The 13,822-nt window shown below is 47.9% G+C and overlaps 1 protein-coding gene across 1 annotated transcript; it reads right to left on the reverse strand.

Moving 5' to 3' along the window:
- Window positions 1–9,699: 9,699 nt before the first annotated feature.
- LOC135387556 (uncharacterized) lies at window positions 9,700–10,614 on the reverse strand. The gene has a single exon (XM_064616716.1). It carries the CDS (start codon window positions 10,612–10,614, stop codon window positions 9,700–9,702), a length of 915 nt encoding a protein of 304 aa, XP_064472786.1.
- Between the last annotated feature and the right edge of the window lie 3,208 nt (window positions 10,615–13,822).

Below are 13,822 nucleotides of genomic sequence, written 5' to 3' on the forward strand. Positions count from 1 at the left end.
ATTCGAGAAGTGGCTTTTATTTAAATGCATATGGACTGATTCAGTTATCTTGAAATTGCAGCCTGCATTTCGGGTGCGCTTTGCATTCCAAGTTACATCTGCAATCTCTACTGCATTTGGCTTGTTTGCAACCTGTATTTGGTCGTAACTGAATAGGACCACATGACAGTGCAACTTTATGCAGCCCCAGTCCTACGGGCCCACAACGGACCTGCATTGTGGATGATGAAACGGATCTGCTTATTTTAGAGTGCACGCTTCGTGCAACTCAATCACGCGCGCCACACGATTTTGCATCGGAGAGGAATCTGCATGTCCGCCTATCATTTTTGCAAAATATTCGTCGTTCATATCGGGCACAACCTCAGCTAGACATTCGCATATCAGCCATCAATTTTGTACTTGAATGTTTCATCTATGTAGTGCGTATTCTAACAAACCGATTTGTTATGAAATATATCGCATTTGATAACATGGCGTTTGTGCAGACGATAGCTGATGGAAAAACTGCATACTAATAAAAACCTGCGTATATGGGCACACACAACACAATCGAGTCGATTGCGTTGTGTCGCGTTCTCTGTGTGTCCACACCCGGGGTTTTATCAGTGTTTAGCGCGTTTCGTGTGCACGTTCCTCTCTGCCGGAACAGATATTAATCAATTTTTTGCCTCTGATACAGCATTCTGTCTTCGAAATGGAAAAATCGGGGCAATCGTACACTGAGAAGTTCCCTACAGGAACATGTAAAGTAAACGAAGGGTGAGGCGAAGCAAGGTGAGGGTAAAGTTTACTATGAGTATCATTAACCGAAACAATTTAACCACGCGACTCAATAACAATTAGTATAGGATACAGCATTTCGACAATGTTCGCTCTCGCTCTTTCTCTAGTGAGAAAAAGATACGCTGCGCTTTTGTCTGTTTACCACGCCTCTCCTCTTTCTTCTTTAAACACTTTCTCGCGTGAAGTACGGAACTTCGACATAACGATCGAGTACAGCATACATTTATTGCATCTGGCACATCCGGAACAGGTTGCATCATTGAAGTAGAATAACAAAGGACCATGCGAAATTCTGTCTCTCCGCTTCGATCCCAGAGCAGTCAAAGCTGCGCGGTCCATATGGCACTGCTGTCCCCACATCGCGCGCCTTCAAATCAGAGAGACAGTGTTTTGCTTCGTCGCATAACACACGACTCCGGAAGTTATCGGCGCCACTCGAAAAACGAATGAAAGGAAGCACAGCAGGTCGGTTGCCGTTACTTCTGGCGTTTTCCTATTTGCATTCGAAGTATTTTGTCGGTCGAATTGTCACACAGTGTGGTGTGCGTCTATACAGAAGGGCAACCATTTTTGGTGGCCCCAATAATCATCCCATAACCCAAAAGCCCTTCCAATGTTGCTTTTGTGTGACACATTCTTCGTGAGCACTGTTGTCGAAATTACAAAAAACATTTGCTATTCTGAGCCTCCAAAGGCGTGAGCGTATTTTAACTCTACATATCCCCCTATACAAAAGGTCAGTGCCTTAGTTTCTGTTTACGAAACAAATATGTATCTTTCGTACGACTTCTGAGCGCAATGTCGATTTATAGCCGCTTATGCAGACTATAGGCAGCCCGACGTCTTTCTCCACGGTCCAACGAGAGAGTAAACTTTGCTCTGCAGCTTGGCCGATGTATAGTCTGCTTCAACTATTGCTCAAGGCAGTCCCGATTAACAAATACCCCTTGAGCTTTACGACTGTTTCCCACGGAATTATGAAACTTTTTTGGAACTCTTATGGAACAGAAATTGACATTTACCCTATGTTACACACGCAACCATCTTCTCATCACAGGGGTGATTCGACTAAGACTGGTATTCGAGCTACCACCATATTAATCGAAATGCCGTGCAGCAAAATCTGAAGCTGGTGAGATTGATAAGGAGGTGTGGTAGATACCTGTTTTGTGAATGTCGCACGGAGGTAATGTTTTCTCACGTCATCTGGGTTCTGGACACAGGAAACACGGCGAAGGCCGAGATTGCCAGTACACATTTCTTTTTTTTTTTTTCTTTTTCTTCTGACTCTCGCCCTGCTCATAGTATTGAAACTCCCTGTACATATTCTTCCAAAGCTCACTTTCTCGTTTCCTCCCTTTTGATGGGCGCTCCTTTCTTGGTGCACATAAACACCCGGGACCCATGCACCATCTGCGCATTATTCTCGCTAACTGTAGCGCCCAGTAAAGGGAATAAAAGCCGGCGCTACAATGAGAAGCCCTTCGGAAATAATGATGACGTAAGTGGAATAAAAACGGGGTGGAGCCTACATTTTGTGGAATGACGCGTAAAAGAACGGGAGGAACCTAAAGCATCCAATCAAATGGTAGAGGGCAAGGGGATAAGTAACGATTACCAAGTGGTGGGGGCCACGGGGGAAAGCCGATTTCCCAGATAAAGAGCGAAAAGGTCGGAGGGGTCTACTGCACAAGAATAGCGTGTACACAGAAGCGTGTAACTGCATGTGATATCAGAGTCGTGACTTGACGTCCCCCCGCCGGGAACAAGGCACCCTCTCCACCTCGTTCAGAAATATGTACTATAGGCAAGTCAGCTTCACTGTTCTGAAAGAGCTGCAATGCTCCATTACTTCCAAGTGGCCGTTTGGTCAATGCGCTGCGTCAGGTTTGTTGCCTTTGGAGCTCCTCCAAACTAATAGGGATCGCGCTATAGTGTACTAGCGAGAGCATATTATGCCGTGATAAAGAGCTACTGGCCAGAGAATAGAATATTGGTTCAGATACAGATTCGGATTCGGAAAATATATATAGGATGGCGAAATTTAATGTCTTCTTGCCTGATTGATTTATGTCAGACGAAGGACATCGTGGATGTGCTTTTCTGCATATTACGAGGGGGTTTCAGTAGGTAGCCTAAATAACTTATTGACGAACAAATGGAAATGAATGTTCTAGGAAGCAATGTATCATTTTTTCTACGTGCTTTTCAAGGCTTGCGCGCCATCGTTTGGGAAATGCCTGTATTCCATAAAAAAGTCTTTGGATCGTTTTTTTAAAATTTACTTATCAACTTATCTTTGGGTCGGGTGCGTAGCCATTCATCCACCGCTTGCTTGGCGTCTTCATCGGAACCAAATCTTCTGGCTCCCCCCTGTCCCCCTCTCCTTTCTGCTGTCCTGTCCACATCTGTACGCCACTCTAGCCACAGTTGCTTCGCGGCGCTGACACGGAATAAAAAAAAAATTCTGGCCTCCAAGATCCTCTTTGAGATCGCCGAATATGTGATAGCCGGACGACGCGAGGTCAGACGAATATGGCCGATGTGGAAGACACTGAAATCGAAGATCACGCATGCTTAAAGTACAGTCGTATATGTGACGCATGCGACTGGGCATCGTCCTGTTGGCGCTTTGCGGGCAGTCCACGACGTTCTGATGGAGTGCCTCAAACATGCCGCCAGGAGAAGCATGCAAACATGCTGCAATGATATGCAGCCACTGTGCCTTCATGCGACGGTGGATATCAATGGGTTTTACACTTTCGCACATAAGGAAGCGGATGATTGACCGTTGCTCCTCCCTGGTACAAACCTGAAGCGGGGCAGCCATTTTTAATCAGTTGTCGCGTGCTTGAACGTGCTACGCGAATATCGCAAAACACGCAACACAGAATAGAAGGCCTAGAGCAAAAATATCAAGTATGCGATAGGGCTCGGAATTTGAATTAATGTTGTACGGTTATTTATTGAACCACCCTCGTGTATTAGGAAGATACCACCAAGCTCAAGTTTTGATTTCTCCCAAATTCAATGTAACCCCAATAGAAGAGAAATTGCTCGCAATTAAATCATAAAATGCAGTTGGTAAATGACACAACAACATACATGGCTACTGTGGAAGTATATTTGTGCAGAAGAGGTGAGTGCAGTTTACCTGGCATGTGTTGTACTATTGAACGCCGTAGCGCCCAAAAGAGACTGCATGTACGTGGCAAACACACAGGGACGGAAATCTGTGGAACTCCCGTCTTCGCCAGCGAAATCGCAGGTTTCAGTTATTGTAATTCGTCGCTTCTGTATTTTATGCCTGCGACAATAAACATAATCCCCCATTATAGCAACACTGCTGTCCGTAAGTACTCGCTGATGCTCTTGTTGATGTTCAAGAAGTTGTGTAAGTAGGTATTCTGTTCACGACGCCAACATCTATCGAAAACTTCAAGAGTTGAAAACGTTATCCTCGTACAAAACACTTGACACTGATATTGGCATATTACGTGTGAGTATACGAAATCAAAACTACGCTTGCTTTCTCATACAACTAATACCCAAACGACGCACCTTATCTATGGTTTCATAGATGTACAACATCGTGTTCGCCAACGCTGTTACCTTTTGCGCTGCCGTTGCGTTTCCTGGGCTGGCTTCTTTTTTTTATTTATCAGTTTTCATTTGTTACCTATGGTCCCTGCTTTACACGTGCCTTCAAGTAGCTCTGGTAACACTGGGCGACTTTCAATGTCCCATCCCTCATCTCATTCTTTTTGGCTGTATATAGTATCTTTCTCATATCTCTCTGGTTACGAGCAACGGGAAAACTATGACGACACGTTGGGCAATAGAGACCCGACAGGGAACCTGGCCGGGGTTTCGGTTTTGGTATAGCACCTTTTCTTTTTTTTTTTTTTTTTCCACTACTAAGCAGCCTGGACTGCCAAACCAAATCTGCTCGCACTTCCTGGAGCACTCACCGAGTTAACAACAACAACTACTTTATTTGAATGATGATGATTGGCGAAGCTCGCCGAGTTAACTTTCACAATCAGCACGGAAAGTTCGTATTGACCCAGATCCTCCCTTAAAAGTGGGAAAAGTTTCGTGAGAGGAAATCGAACGCCGTTAGGATGACGCGTCAAGCAGCAGCACAGCCCAGCAGTCAACGTCTGCCACGATGACGTCACCTAGAGACACTTTCACGCGTTACTTTTTGTGTGTGTCCTGATCCGGAGCGGGTGCACGCGTAGCGATTTGTTTCCGATAAGTGTGGATCGCGGACGGGAAAGTTGCGCACGTTGCCACCCCGCGCAATTATGGAATTTTTAGTCGCGCAAACGTGTCGCGATGGAGACATAATCTTGTCAAGCCGTGACGACAGGCAACGGGGAAAAGGAAAGACAGAGGGTGCCCGCTCGTTAGCAAGAATTAAGGGCTGCCGCACCCTCCAGTGGCACAGCGCGAGAAAACGGTCCATTGTTGCTCACTGAAAATTATAATCGACGGGAAAAAGCATTGACGCTGGAGACTGGGCGAGCATTTTTCATAGTGCCGAAGCATTTTCACTGTCATGAGCACATGTATCGTGGTTAGGTTAGCTTAGCTTAGCTTAGCTTAGCTTAGGTCATAGCGTATAACCAGGAATAAAACCAGAATGAAGCAGGAATAGAACTTCACTTTCTCGGAAACACTTTGGGAATATTCGGAAGACATCAATTCAAAATTCTTACGAATATAATTTTATCCGATTAATGAGGTCTTTTGGGATATTAGGTTTGGAAAGGAGGGTTAACGCTGGTTAATTCAAAGTACGGAACAACACTCTGGAATATATTCCCAGAATTGAGGGACGCCTCGTCTTAAAGTTGGCTTCACCTGTCACGTTCCCATTGGCGCAATCAGGGACGGATCCAGGATTTCTCTAAAAAAAAGGGGGGGGGGAGGGGCAGCCTTGTACAGCATGCTACATGCACCACCTGGTGTCAATTGAAGCAGTATGTTTTGAAGACTGCCCTGCATCAAAAGGGGCTAGGAGCGAATACTCTACTCGACTCTAGTATGTGAAGAGAGAAATTGAGAGGGGGGTCAGGACATCCGGACCCCCCCATACATCAACGCCTGCACTCTTAAAAATGAACTTCGTCGCATAGCACGCTCCTAGCCAACCATTATCTCGAATGATATCATTATCTGCCCTGATTTGTTGAAGACAGGAGGCGCACGCCTCTTTTGTGACAATTATGAACAGCATAAGTGTCACAAAAGCGTACGCCTCCAGGTTTCAACAAATCAAGGCAGATTCATTCGAGATGATGGTTGGATAGGAGCGTGCTATGTGGTGAAGTTCATTTTTAAGATTGTGGGCGCAATGCATTTCATCCAGTTTCCCTCAAATATCAGATGATAGTAAGGGTTACAAAGAAGTGTCCATAACCCAGAAGTGAGGACTGTACCTTGCCTAACAGTTTGAAAGAAGAATCACAAGGGTAGAACGTCACAATTTCCTCTTTTTTTTTTTTTTTTTCCTGGTGGGCTTAATCCCGCCGGGTTGACACTATGGCGAAACCCCTAGGCGTTATGTTTCGCTTGATTACTGCATAAACTATATAAGCTCCCCCCAAAGTGTCCAGACGAACCTTTTTGTCACGCTTTGCGGCTTAAGGGGGTGCAACACCCTCCTGGCCCAATGGCATTCCTCATGCATTCTTCAAACCGCATACACACACACACACACAAATAGAGATACGATGATGAGATGGGGCTGATGCCGGCCAGCAGGCTGGGCGCTGCCCCGCATAACTCCGCAAGGAATTGCTCAATTTGCATAAAATAAGTCTTGAATGGAAGATCTCAATGGGTTCTAGTACTTAATGGTGCAAGAAATTCATCTTTTATGTTGGAAATGTTTCCGCAGACGTCAGAAATTGCGTTTCGCGCTACCTTCAATTTTGTTGGCCGGTCACAAAATAAATAGACCTAAGGTGAGAATTTTAATCCCATTAAGTACTAAAAAAATGTCTAAAACCGATATGTCCCCAAAGATTTTGTTTATGTCGAAGCATAGAGTTGCTACACGGATTCTCGTGAGCAATGGTTAGCCGATGCTGACCCGCTGGGATTTTTGCTGTGCGCGGTGGTGCCATCTGCCTGCATGCCACAGAAATATGCACAAATGGAAAAAACCGGATAAACGCTCTCATCTCGGAATCCTTCATTCCGTGGTTGTGCTGTACCTCGACAGTCACGGTTTTTCGCCATAGCAGGAAACCTATCCTCGGAAAACGGATGAGACGCAAAGAACAAGCCTTGAGCTTCTACAAGAGAAGGCATCTGGATAATCTTTCAGTAGCATCAGACTCTCGCGAATCATGCGATCGAGAGCTAGCAGAAGCGACAGTACGCAAGACGTGTCTGCAGGAACGTCCGGAAACTGACCCTGTGTTGTTGACGGGCGAAGCATTGTGGGCTATGTGCACTTGTTCAACAGATTTCAAGCGCTGGGAATTCACAGTCCGTTCAACTGCACACTTGCAGATATGGAGATAACGTAAGAATAGAGAAATGGATTGCGGAACGAAATTCCAAAGTGTGCTTGCTGAAGGCCGTTGTAGATACAGAGGGCCCACCAGATAGCATGTCAGATTGTATGGACGTGAACGCAGAAGCTGTTTCCGGGGTGCTATCCATGGGGCTGGGTATACCTTGAGCGGTTCTATGACGACTAGCTGCTTCCAGAGCTCGTTGACCCACGCGTGCTACGCGGTATTCCCATCAGGGACCCTGACTACAAGAAGAAATACAACACGCGTGAGAGGTCTTCGTAGTGCAACCCTTTCGCCAGACTGTGTATTCATACTGCAGTGGTACATGTACTATAATTCCCTTTTCCTCACACAGCTGTCCTTTGCTGTGCTTGCAGTTGACCCCAATGGGGCTATTCCGATCTCAACATACGTTTGTTGCAAAACACACGTTTAATGGGACAGCTTAAACCGACGTAAGCATACATAGACGTACATGTGATTATATCCAGCTATGCAATATGATGCACGATGCGATGCAATGCTTTGCAACGCGGTAAAAAGACTGTAGCATTCGGAAGCGACTTACTGCCACGCCTCACAAAACACAACTGAAATTCTTGCACCTTACACCTCGTAAGGGGCGCCCGGGACGGGGTCCAAAAGGTGGCTCCAGTTACGGTGGAGCATGCCGATGAAGGCACCTTACACCTCGGAGAGGCACCGCCTAAAGGGCGGCCGAGACGGAGTTCAAATAGTAGCTCTGGTTACAGTGGGATACATAGCCACGAAGGCAGGACACTCCACATCTGGTATCGCAGGATACCACCACACATACAATGTTCACAGTAAAAAATGTTCACTGGTTTTCCGTAGGAAGTAAGAGGGAAATTTCCCTTATTGGTCGCTGGAACACCTTCGGCGCACCGTTCTTGTAGATCTTGACGTCCACTTTCCGAACACGCCCGTCAGAGCTAGCTAGCGTCTTAATAACACGACCCATTGGCCATTCATTGCGCTCCGTGTCTTTATCCCTGAGAAGTACAATGTCTCCCTCGTGGATATCTCGTTGACGTGTCTGCCACATGCGACGACCGTCGAGTGTTGGAAGATACTCTCTCTTCCAACGGTTCCAGAAAGCGTTTGCCATGGCTTGTACTTGCTTCCATTGCCTCCGATAGATGTCACCTGCATTGAAATCTCCAGCAGGTGGATGGTGTTTACCCGTCTTTTGTGTCAGTATCATGTTTGGGGTCAGAACCGCGGGGTTCTCCGGGTCCGTTGATACAGGGATGAGCGGTCTGTTGTTTACGATCGCTGTAACCTCCGCCATGAACGTTGCTAACATTTCGTGCGACAGCTTTGACCTGTCGGTTCCCATGAGCATCGAATCAAGGATGCGGCGGACCACACCTATCATGCGCTCCCAAGCGCCGCCCATGTGAGAGGTTGAAGATCCATGTGCAGTCTTGGTCTTGCAGAAATCTGTCTGTCAGTGTTTCCACCTGAGGTCGTATTGATCTTCAGTTCCTTGCATGCACCGACGAAGTTAGTTCCACAGTCTGATCGCAGCTGCTTGACGGGACCTCTGACGGACATGAAGCGCCTCAGAGCATTTATGAAGCTCGAAGAATCCATGGACTCGACGATCTCAATGTGCACTGCTCGTATGGACATGCAGGTAAAGATGACGGCCCACCTTTTGCTGGCTGCGAGTCCTCCTCTCGTTCTCCGCGATCGCACTGTCCAGGGACCAAACACATCAAGGCCCACGTAGGTGAATGGGGGTTCCGTACTCAGCCTATCTTGCGGGGTGATCAGCCATGATCTGCTCTTGAGGTCTGCCACTCAATTTGCGACATCTAACGCAGTGGTAGATCACTGAACAAACGCAGTTTTTGGCTCCCACGATCCACAGCCCAGCAGCTCGGATTGCTCCTTCGGTAAAATGACGACCTTGGTGAGCCACACTTTCGTGATGGTGACGGGTCACTAGCGTTCCGATGTGATGTCGACCCGGTATGATGATAGGGTGCCGCTGATTTTGATCTAATGTCGAGTTGCTAAGCCGTCCACCGATTCTCAGAAGGCCATCTTCGTCGATGTAGGGATTCAGCCTCCGAAGAGGACTGTTCTTTGGTACATCTTGCTTGTTCTCGATGCAGTAAATCTCCTTCGAGAAAGTTTCGTTTTGCACTGTTTTGAAGACAAACTTCTCCGCAGCGGAGAGTTCTTCGTTCGTGCGTAGCCTGCTGCACAGATGCCAGTGATTGCAAGACGCTGACACGGCATCATCCGAGGAGTGGAAGCAGCGTGCGATATGTTGCAGATTTGCTATAGCTTTAACCAGCCTTGTCCACCTTGAAAAGTGTTCAAACCTATGAGCTCCAAGCTGTGTTCACGTCGACACGTTGGTGGCAAGGCTAGTCACAACAGGACGGATTTCCGCGTCTGCTTCTGGGCTCATCAGCGCGAATCCTTGATGTTCCTTCTCTGCACTTGCGACGTCAGTCCTGCTTAGGAATTCAGGACCAGTTAACCAGGCCGTCTTAGCTAGGCGATCCGCTGGGACCATACGGGTGGCAATGTCGGCAGGGTTCTGTTCAGAAAACACGTAGTTCCACTGTTCAGGTTGACTTCCTGATGCGTTCGACTCTGTTGGCCACATATACGTAGAATCTCCTGAACTCATTGTATATGTAGCCGAGAACGACCTTGCTGTCAGTGTCGCAGCTTGCGGCGTGGAAGTCAACGTCCAGTTCGCTGAGAACAATATCGGCCAGTTCAACGGCAAGAACGGCCCCGCATAATTCCAGTCTCGGGATAGTCTGCTCGCGTTTCGGAGCGAGTTTCGCCTTTCCAATGATGAATCCGATGTGGTTCCTGCCCTGACTGGAGTTAGTTTTAGGTAGGCCACTGCTGCAATAGCCTTAGTCGATGCATCTGAAAATACGCAGAGCTCCTTGCGGCACCCATTGCTGAGAGTATTGCTGGTGTACGTGCGAGGTATTTGGATTTCTTTGAGAGCTGGCAGAGAATTCCTCCAAATTTCCCATTCACTGCTTGGTGGAAGCTCAGCATCCCAGTCCTCAGTCAAGGAAGACAGTTCCCTCAGTAAGAGCCGGCCATGTATCGCGACGGGAGCGGCGAAACCCAGAGGGTCGTACAAACTGTTAACTGTTAACGGAGGAGTGTCAGTTCCCAGGACAAGGTCCTTCAGGTCCGGCGCGTACTCATCCGATGGGAACGCTTCTATCACAGCTACGCTGTTGGGGACTATTTTGTGAAGCGTTAAGTTCGCTGTTGCCAACATCGCCTTGGTTTTTTGAAGTAGCTCAATGGCCCTTTTTCTGTAGGGAGGGACTTTAGCCCGTCATCTACGTAGAAGTCCCTTTCCACGAACCTCCTTGCGTCATTTCCGTACTCTGTTTCCCCCTCTAGTGCCGTTCGTCTTAGTCCGTATGTTGCGACCGCTGGCGATGGGCTGTTTCCAAACACGTGAACACGCATTCTATACTCTGCAATCTCCTGATTCGGGTCGTTGTGATGGAACCAAAAGAATCTTAGGTAATCTCTGTCCTCTTCGCGCGATGAAGCAGTAGAACATTTGTTGAATATCTGCAGTGATAGCGAATGGTTCTTTTCTGAAGCGAAGCAGGACACCTAAGAGACTGTTCGTGAGATTAGGACTGGTGAGGAGCACGTAATTCAAAGACACTCCTTGGCACTTCGCGCTCGAGTCGAAGACAACACGTATTTGTCCTGGTTTCTTCGGATGATACACACCGAAGATGGGAAGGTACCAACATTCGTTCCCTTCCTCCCTTTGTGGGGCTAGCTCGGCATGGCCGTTTTTGAAGATATTACTCATGAACTTCAGAAAATGTCCTTTCGTTTCGGGCTTCTTTTGTAAGGCGCGACCAAGCGAAGAGAATCGATTGAGCGTTTGTTCTCTGTTGTCGGGTAGCTCACATCTCCGTGTGCGAAAAGGAAGTGGTGCACTCCAGCTGTTGTTTTCACCTTTAGCGAATCCCTTGTTCTTAATTTCGAGGAAACGTTTGTCTTCAGTCAATAGAGCAAACATGCTATCATGCTTCGAAGTCTCGAAGATGGGATCCACTAACTCCTCAGTGCGCGAGGCGATGTCGTTCAGTCCCGTGACGTGTGTCGACGTGGTGACTGTCTGTCCGTCCTGTAGAATCTTTTCCTTGATGTGAATGTGACTTGGGCACGGAATGAATGTGCTTGCCCTGCCGTTTTCAAGCAGTGTGGTGGTGAAGGTACTGACGTTATTCGGCTTTCGGACTCCACTGATGATTTCGGACTCCATCACCTACTATCACCCAGCCGAGATCCAGTCGCTGAGCATAGGGAGCGTTGTTTGGACCGTTCACCTGTTGACGTACCTTGTGTACCTGCAGGATGTCTCTACCGAGAAGCAGTATATCGGCGTTCTCGTCCAAGGGCGGGATTAAGCCTGCTATCTTCCTCAAGTGCGCATGGTTCTGCGCCACCTGCGGTGTTGGAATTTCGTTCCTGTCATCAGGCATCTGAGTGCACTCAATGAGTGTTGGGAGTGGAACACGTATGCGTCCGTCGAGAGACTCAACCACATAACCGTTTGCACGTCGCCCTGTTGTCTCAGTTATGCCTGCGCATGTCTTGATCGTGTATGGCGATTGGTCCGCATGAACACCGAACATGTCGAAGAACCTTGGCTTTGCAAGTGACCTGTTGCTCTCTTCGTCCAGAACAGCGTACATCCTGAATGACAAGTCTGGTTGACCCTTTGGATGCACGTTGACCAAGCATATCTTCGAACAAGATGTACTCCTTGAGCTGTTCCCGCACACGTTCGTGCAACTTGACGTTACGTTGGGTTTCTCAGGCTGAGTGTTGTCCTCCCCGCCGTGCCCGGTATCTCCTGTAAACAGGAGTTGGTCTGGACCAAGAGACTCTGGGTGAAGGGCAGAACAGTGTCTGTCGCTGCCGCACACCATGCACTTTATCACTTCACCGCAGTCTCTGGACAGGTGACCTGATGTCAAGCAACATCTGAAGCAGATTCCTAACTCTCTCAGCAAGGCTCTTCGTTCAGCCAGAGGCTTTCCCCGGAAGCCTCGGCATTTATTTAGTGGATGTGGCTTGCGATGAAGAGGGCAGTCTTTGCCAGGGTCTTTGGTTCTCTTAGCTCCAGCTGCAGCGAATTCAGGGTTAGCTGTCGTTGACTGAACTTCTGTTTTGTTGACAGCTACTGACGTTTTGTTGCCAGGGTTCCTGGACGTGGGTCTGTCGTCACTTGAACGGAATGTACGAGAGGGCGCAAGGACGAACCTTGGGTCGTTTTTGGTCTTGGCTATGTCCCGTACAAACTTTGAGAAAACGGCAAATAGAGAAAAGGTCACCTCATTTTCTTCCTTGTATCTTGACCCGTGTGTGATCCATTTCTCTTGAAGGCTGTACGGTAGCTTCTCCACGATCGGGTTCACACCACGAGCAGTGTCCAGGTAACTTGAGTCCTTTCAAGCGAGGATCTATCTTTGCCGATTCTAGTTCCAAATGTACGAGGGTGGTTCCATAAGTTTCCGGCCCGAGATAGAAAATGCGCGCGAATTTGAAAATGCGATTAAGGACGCGTGGCGCCATCTGTTGGAGGGCCGGAGCACCACCCTCAACCCTCTCCATGCTTTTGTCAGTTGGAGAGCGGCATTTAAAATAGTCAGGGTGCACTCTTCAGTTAAAATGGGAAAAAATCGAGTACCGCGCTGTGATAAAATTCTTGACAAAAGAGGGACTTTCGCCTAAAGAAATTAAAGCGCGACTGGATAACGTGTACAGGGAAGCCTCTCCGTCGTACACAACCGTAAAAGACTGGGCTAAGCAGTTTCGATTGGGGCGAGAGTTCATTGAAGATGATCCACGCGATGGTCGTCCGGTGGAAGTGGTGACAAAAGAAAATTTGTCTCTTGTCGAGGAGGAAGTGCTGAGCGACAGGCGTCTGAAGGTGAAGGAAATCTCTGAAAGTCTGGGGCTTTCCAAAACAACCGTTTTTCGCATCATCGGCGAGGGCCTTCACATGAAAAAGGTCAGTGCGAGATGGGTGCCACGACTCCTGTCGTCAGTTCAAAAGCAACAGTGCGTCGTCTGTGCCAAAGAGTTTTTGGAGCGCTGTCAAGAGAACGAATAAGAAATATTGAAGTCAATTGTCACAGGGGATGAGACTATGGTGCTCTACTATGATCCCCTTTCGAAAAAGGAGTCGATGGAATGGCGCAAACCAGGAGAAGCACCCCCAAGAAAAGCCAAGGCCACACAATCCACAAAGAAGATCATGGCAACAATATTTTGGGATTGTCACGAGATCCTCCTCATCGACTTCAAAGAGAGGAACACCACAGTGAATGCGACTTATTATGCTTCACTCCTGCACTGACTGCGAGACGCCATCAAGGAAAAGAGGCACGGCAGCTTGGGTCGAGGTGTCCGGTTGCTCCAGGACAATGCCCCTGTCCACACGGCTT

This window comes from Ornithodoros turicata, chromosome 1 (assembly GCF_037126465.1).
Source record: "Ornithodoros turicata isolate Travis chromosome 1, ASM3712646v1, whole genome shotgun sequence".
NCBI lineage: Eukaryota > Metazoa > Arthropoda > Arachnida > Ixodida > Argasidae > Ornithodoros > Ornithodoros turicata.

What these genes read in the sequence shown, in the direction of transcription:
- LOC135387556 (XM_064616716.1), bottom strand. Translation starts at nt 10,614, where the DNA reads ATGTTGGCAACAGCGAACTTAACGCTTCACAAAATAGTCCCCAACAGC.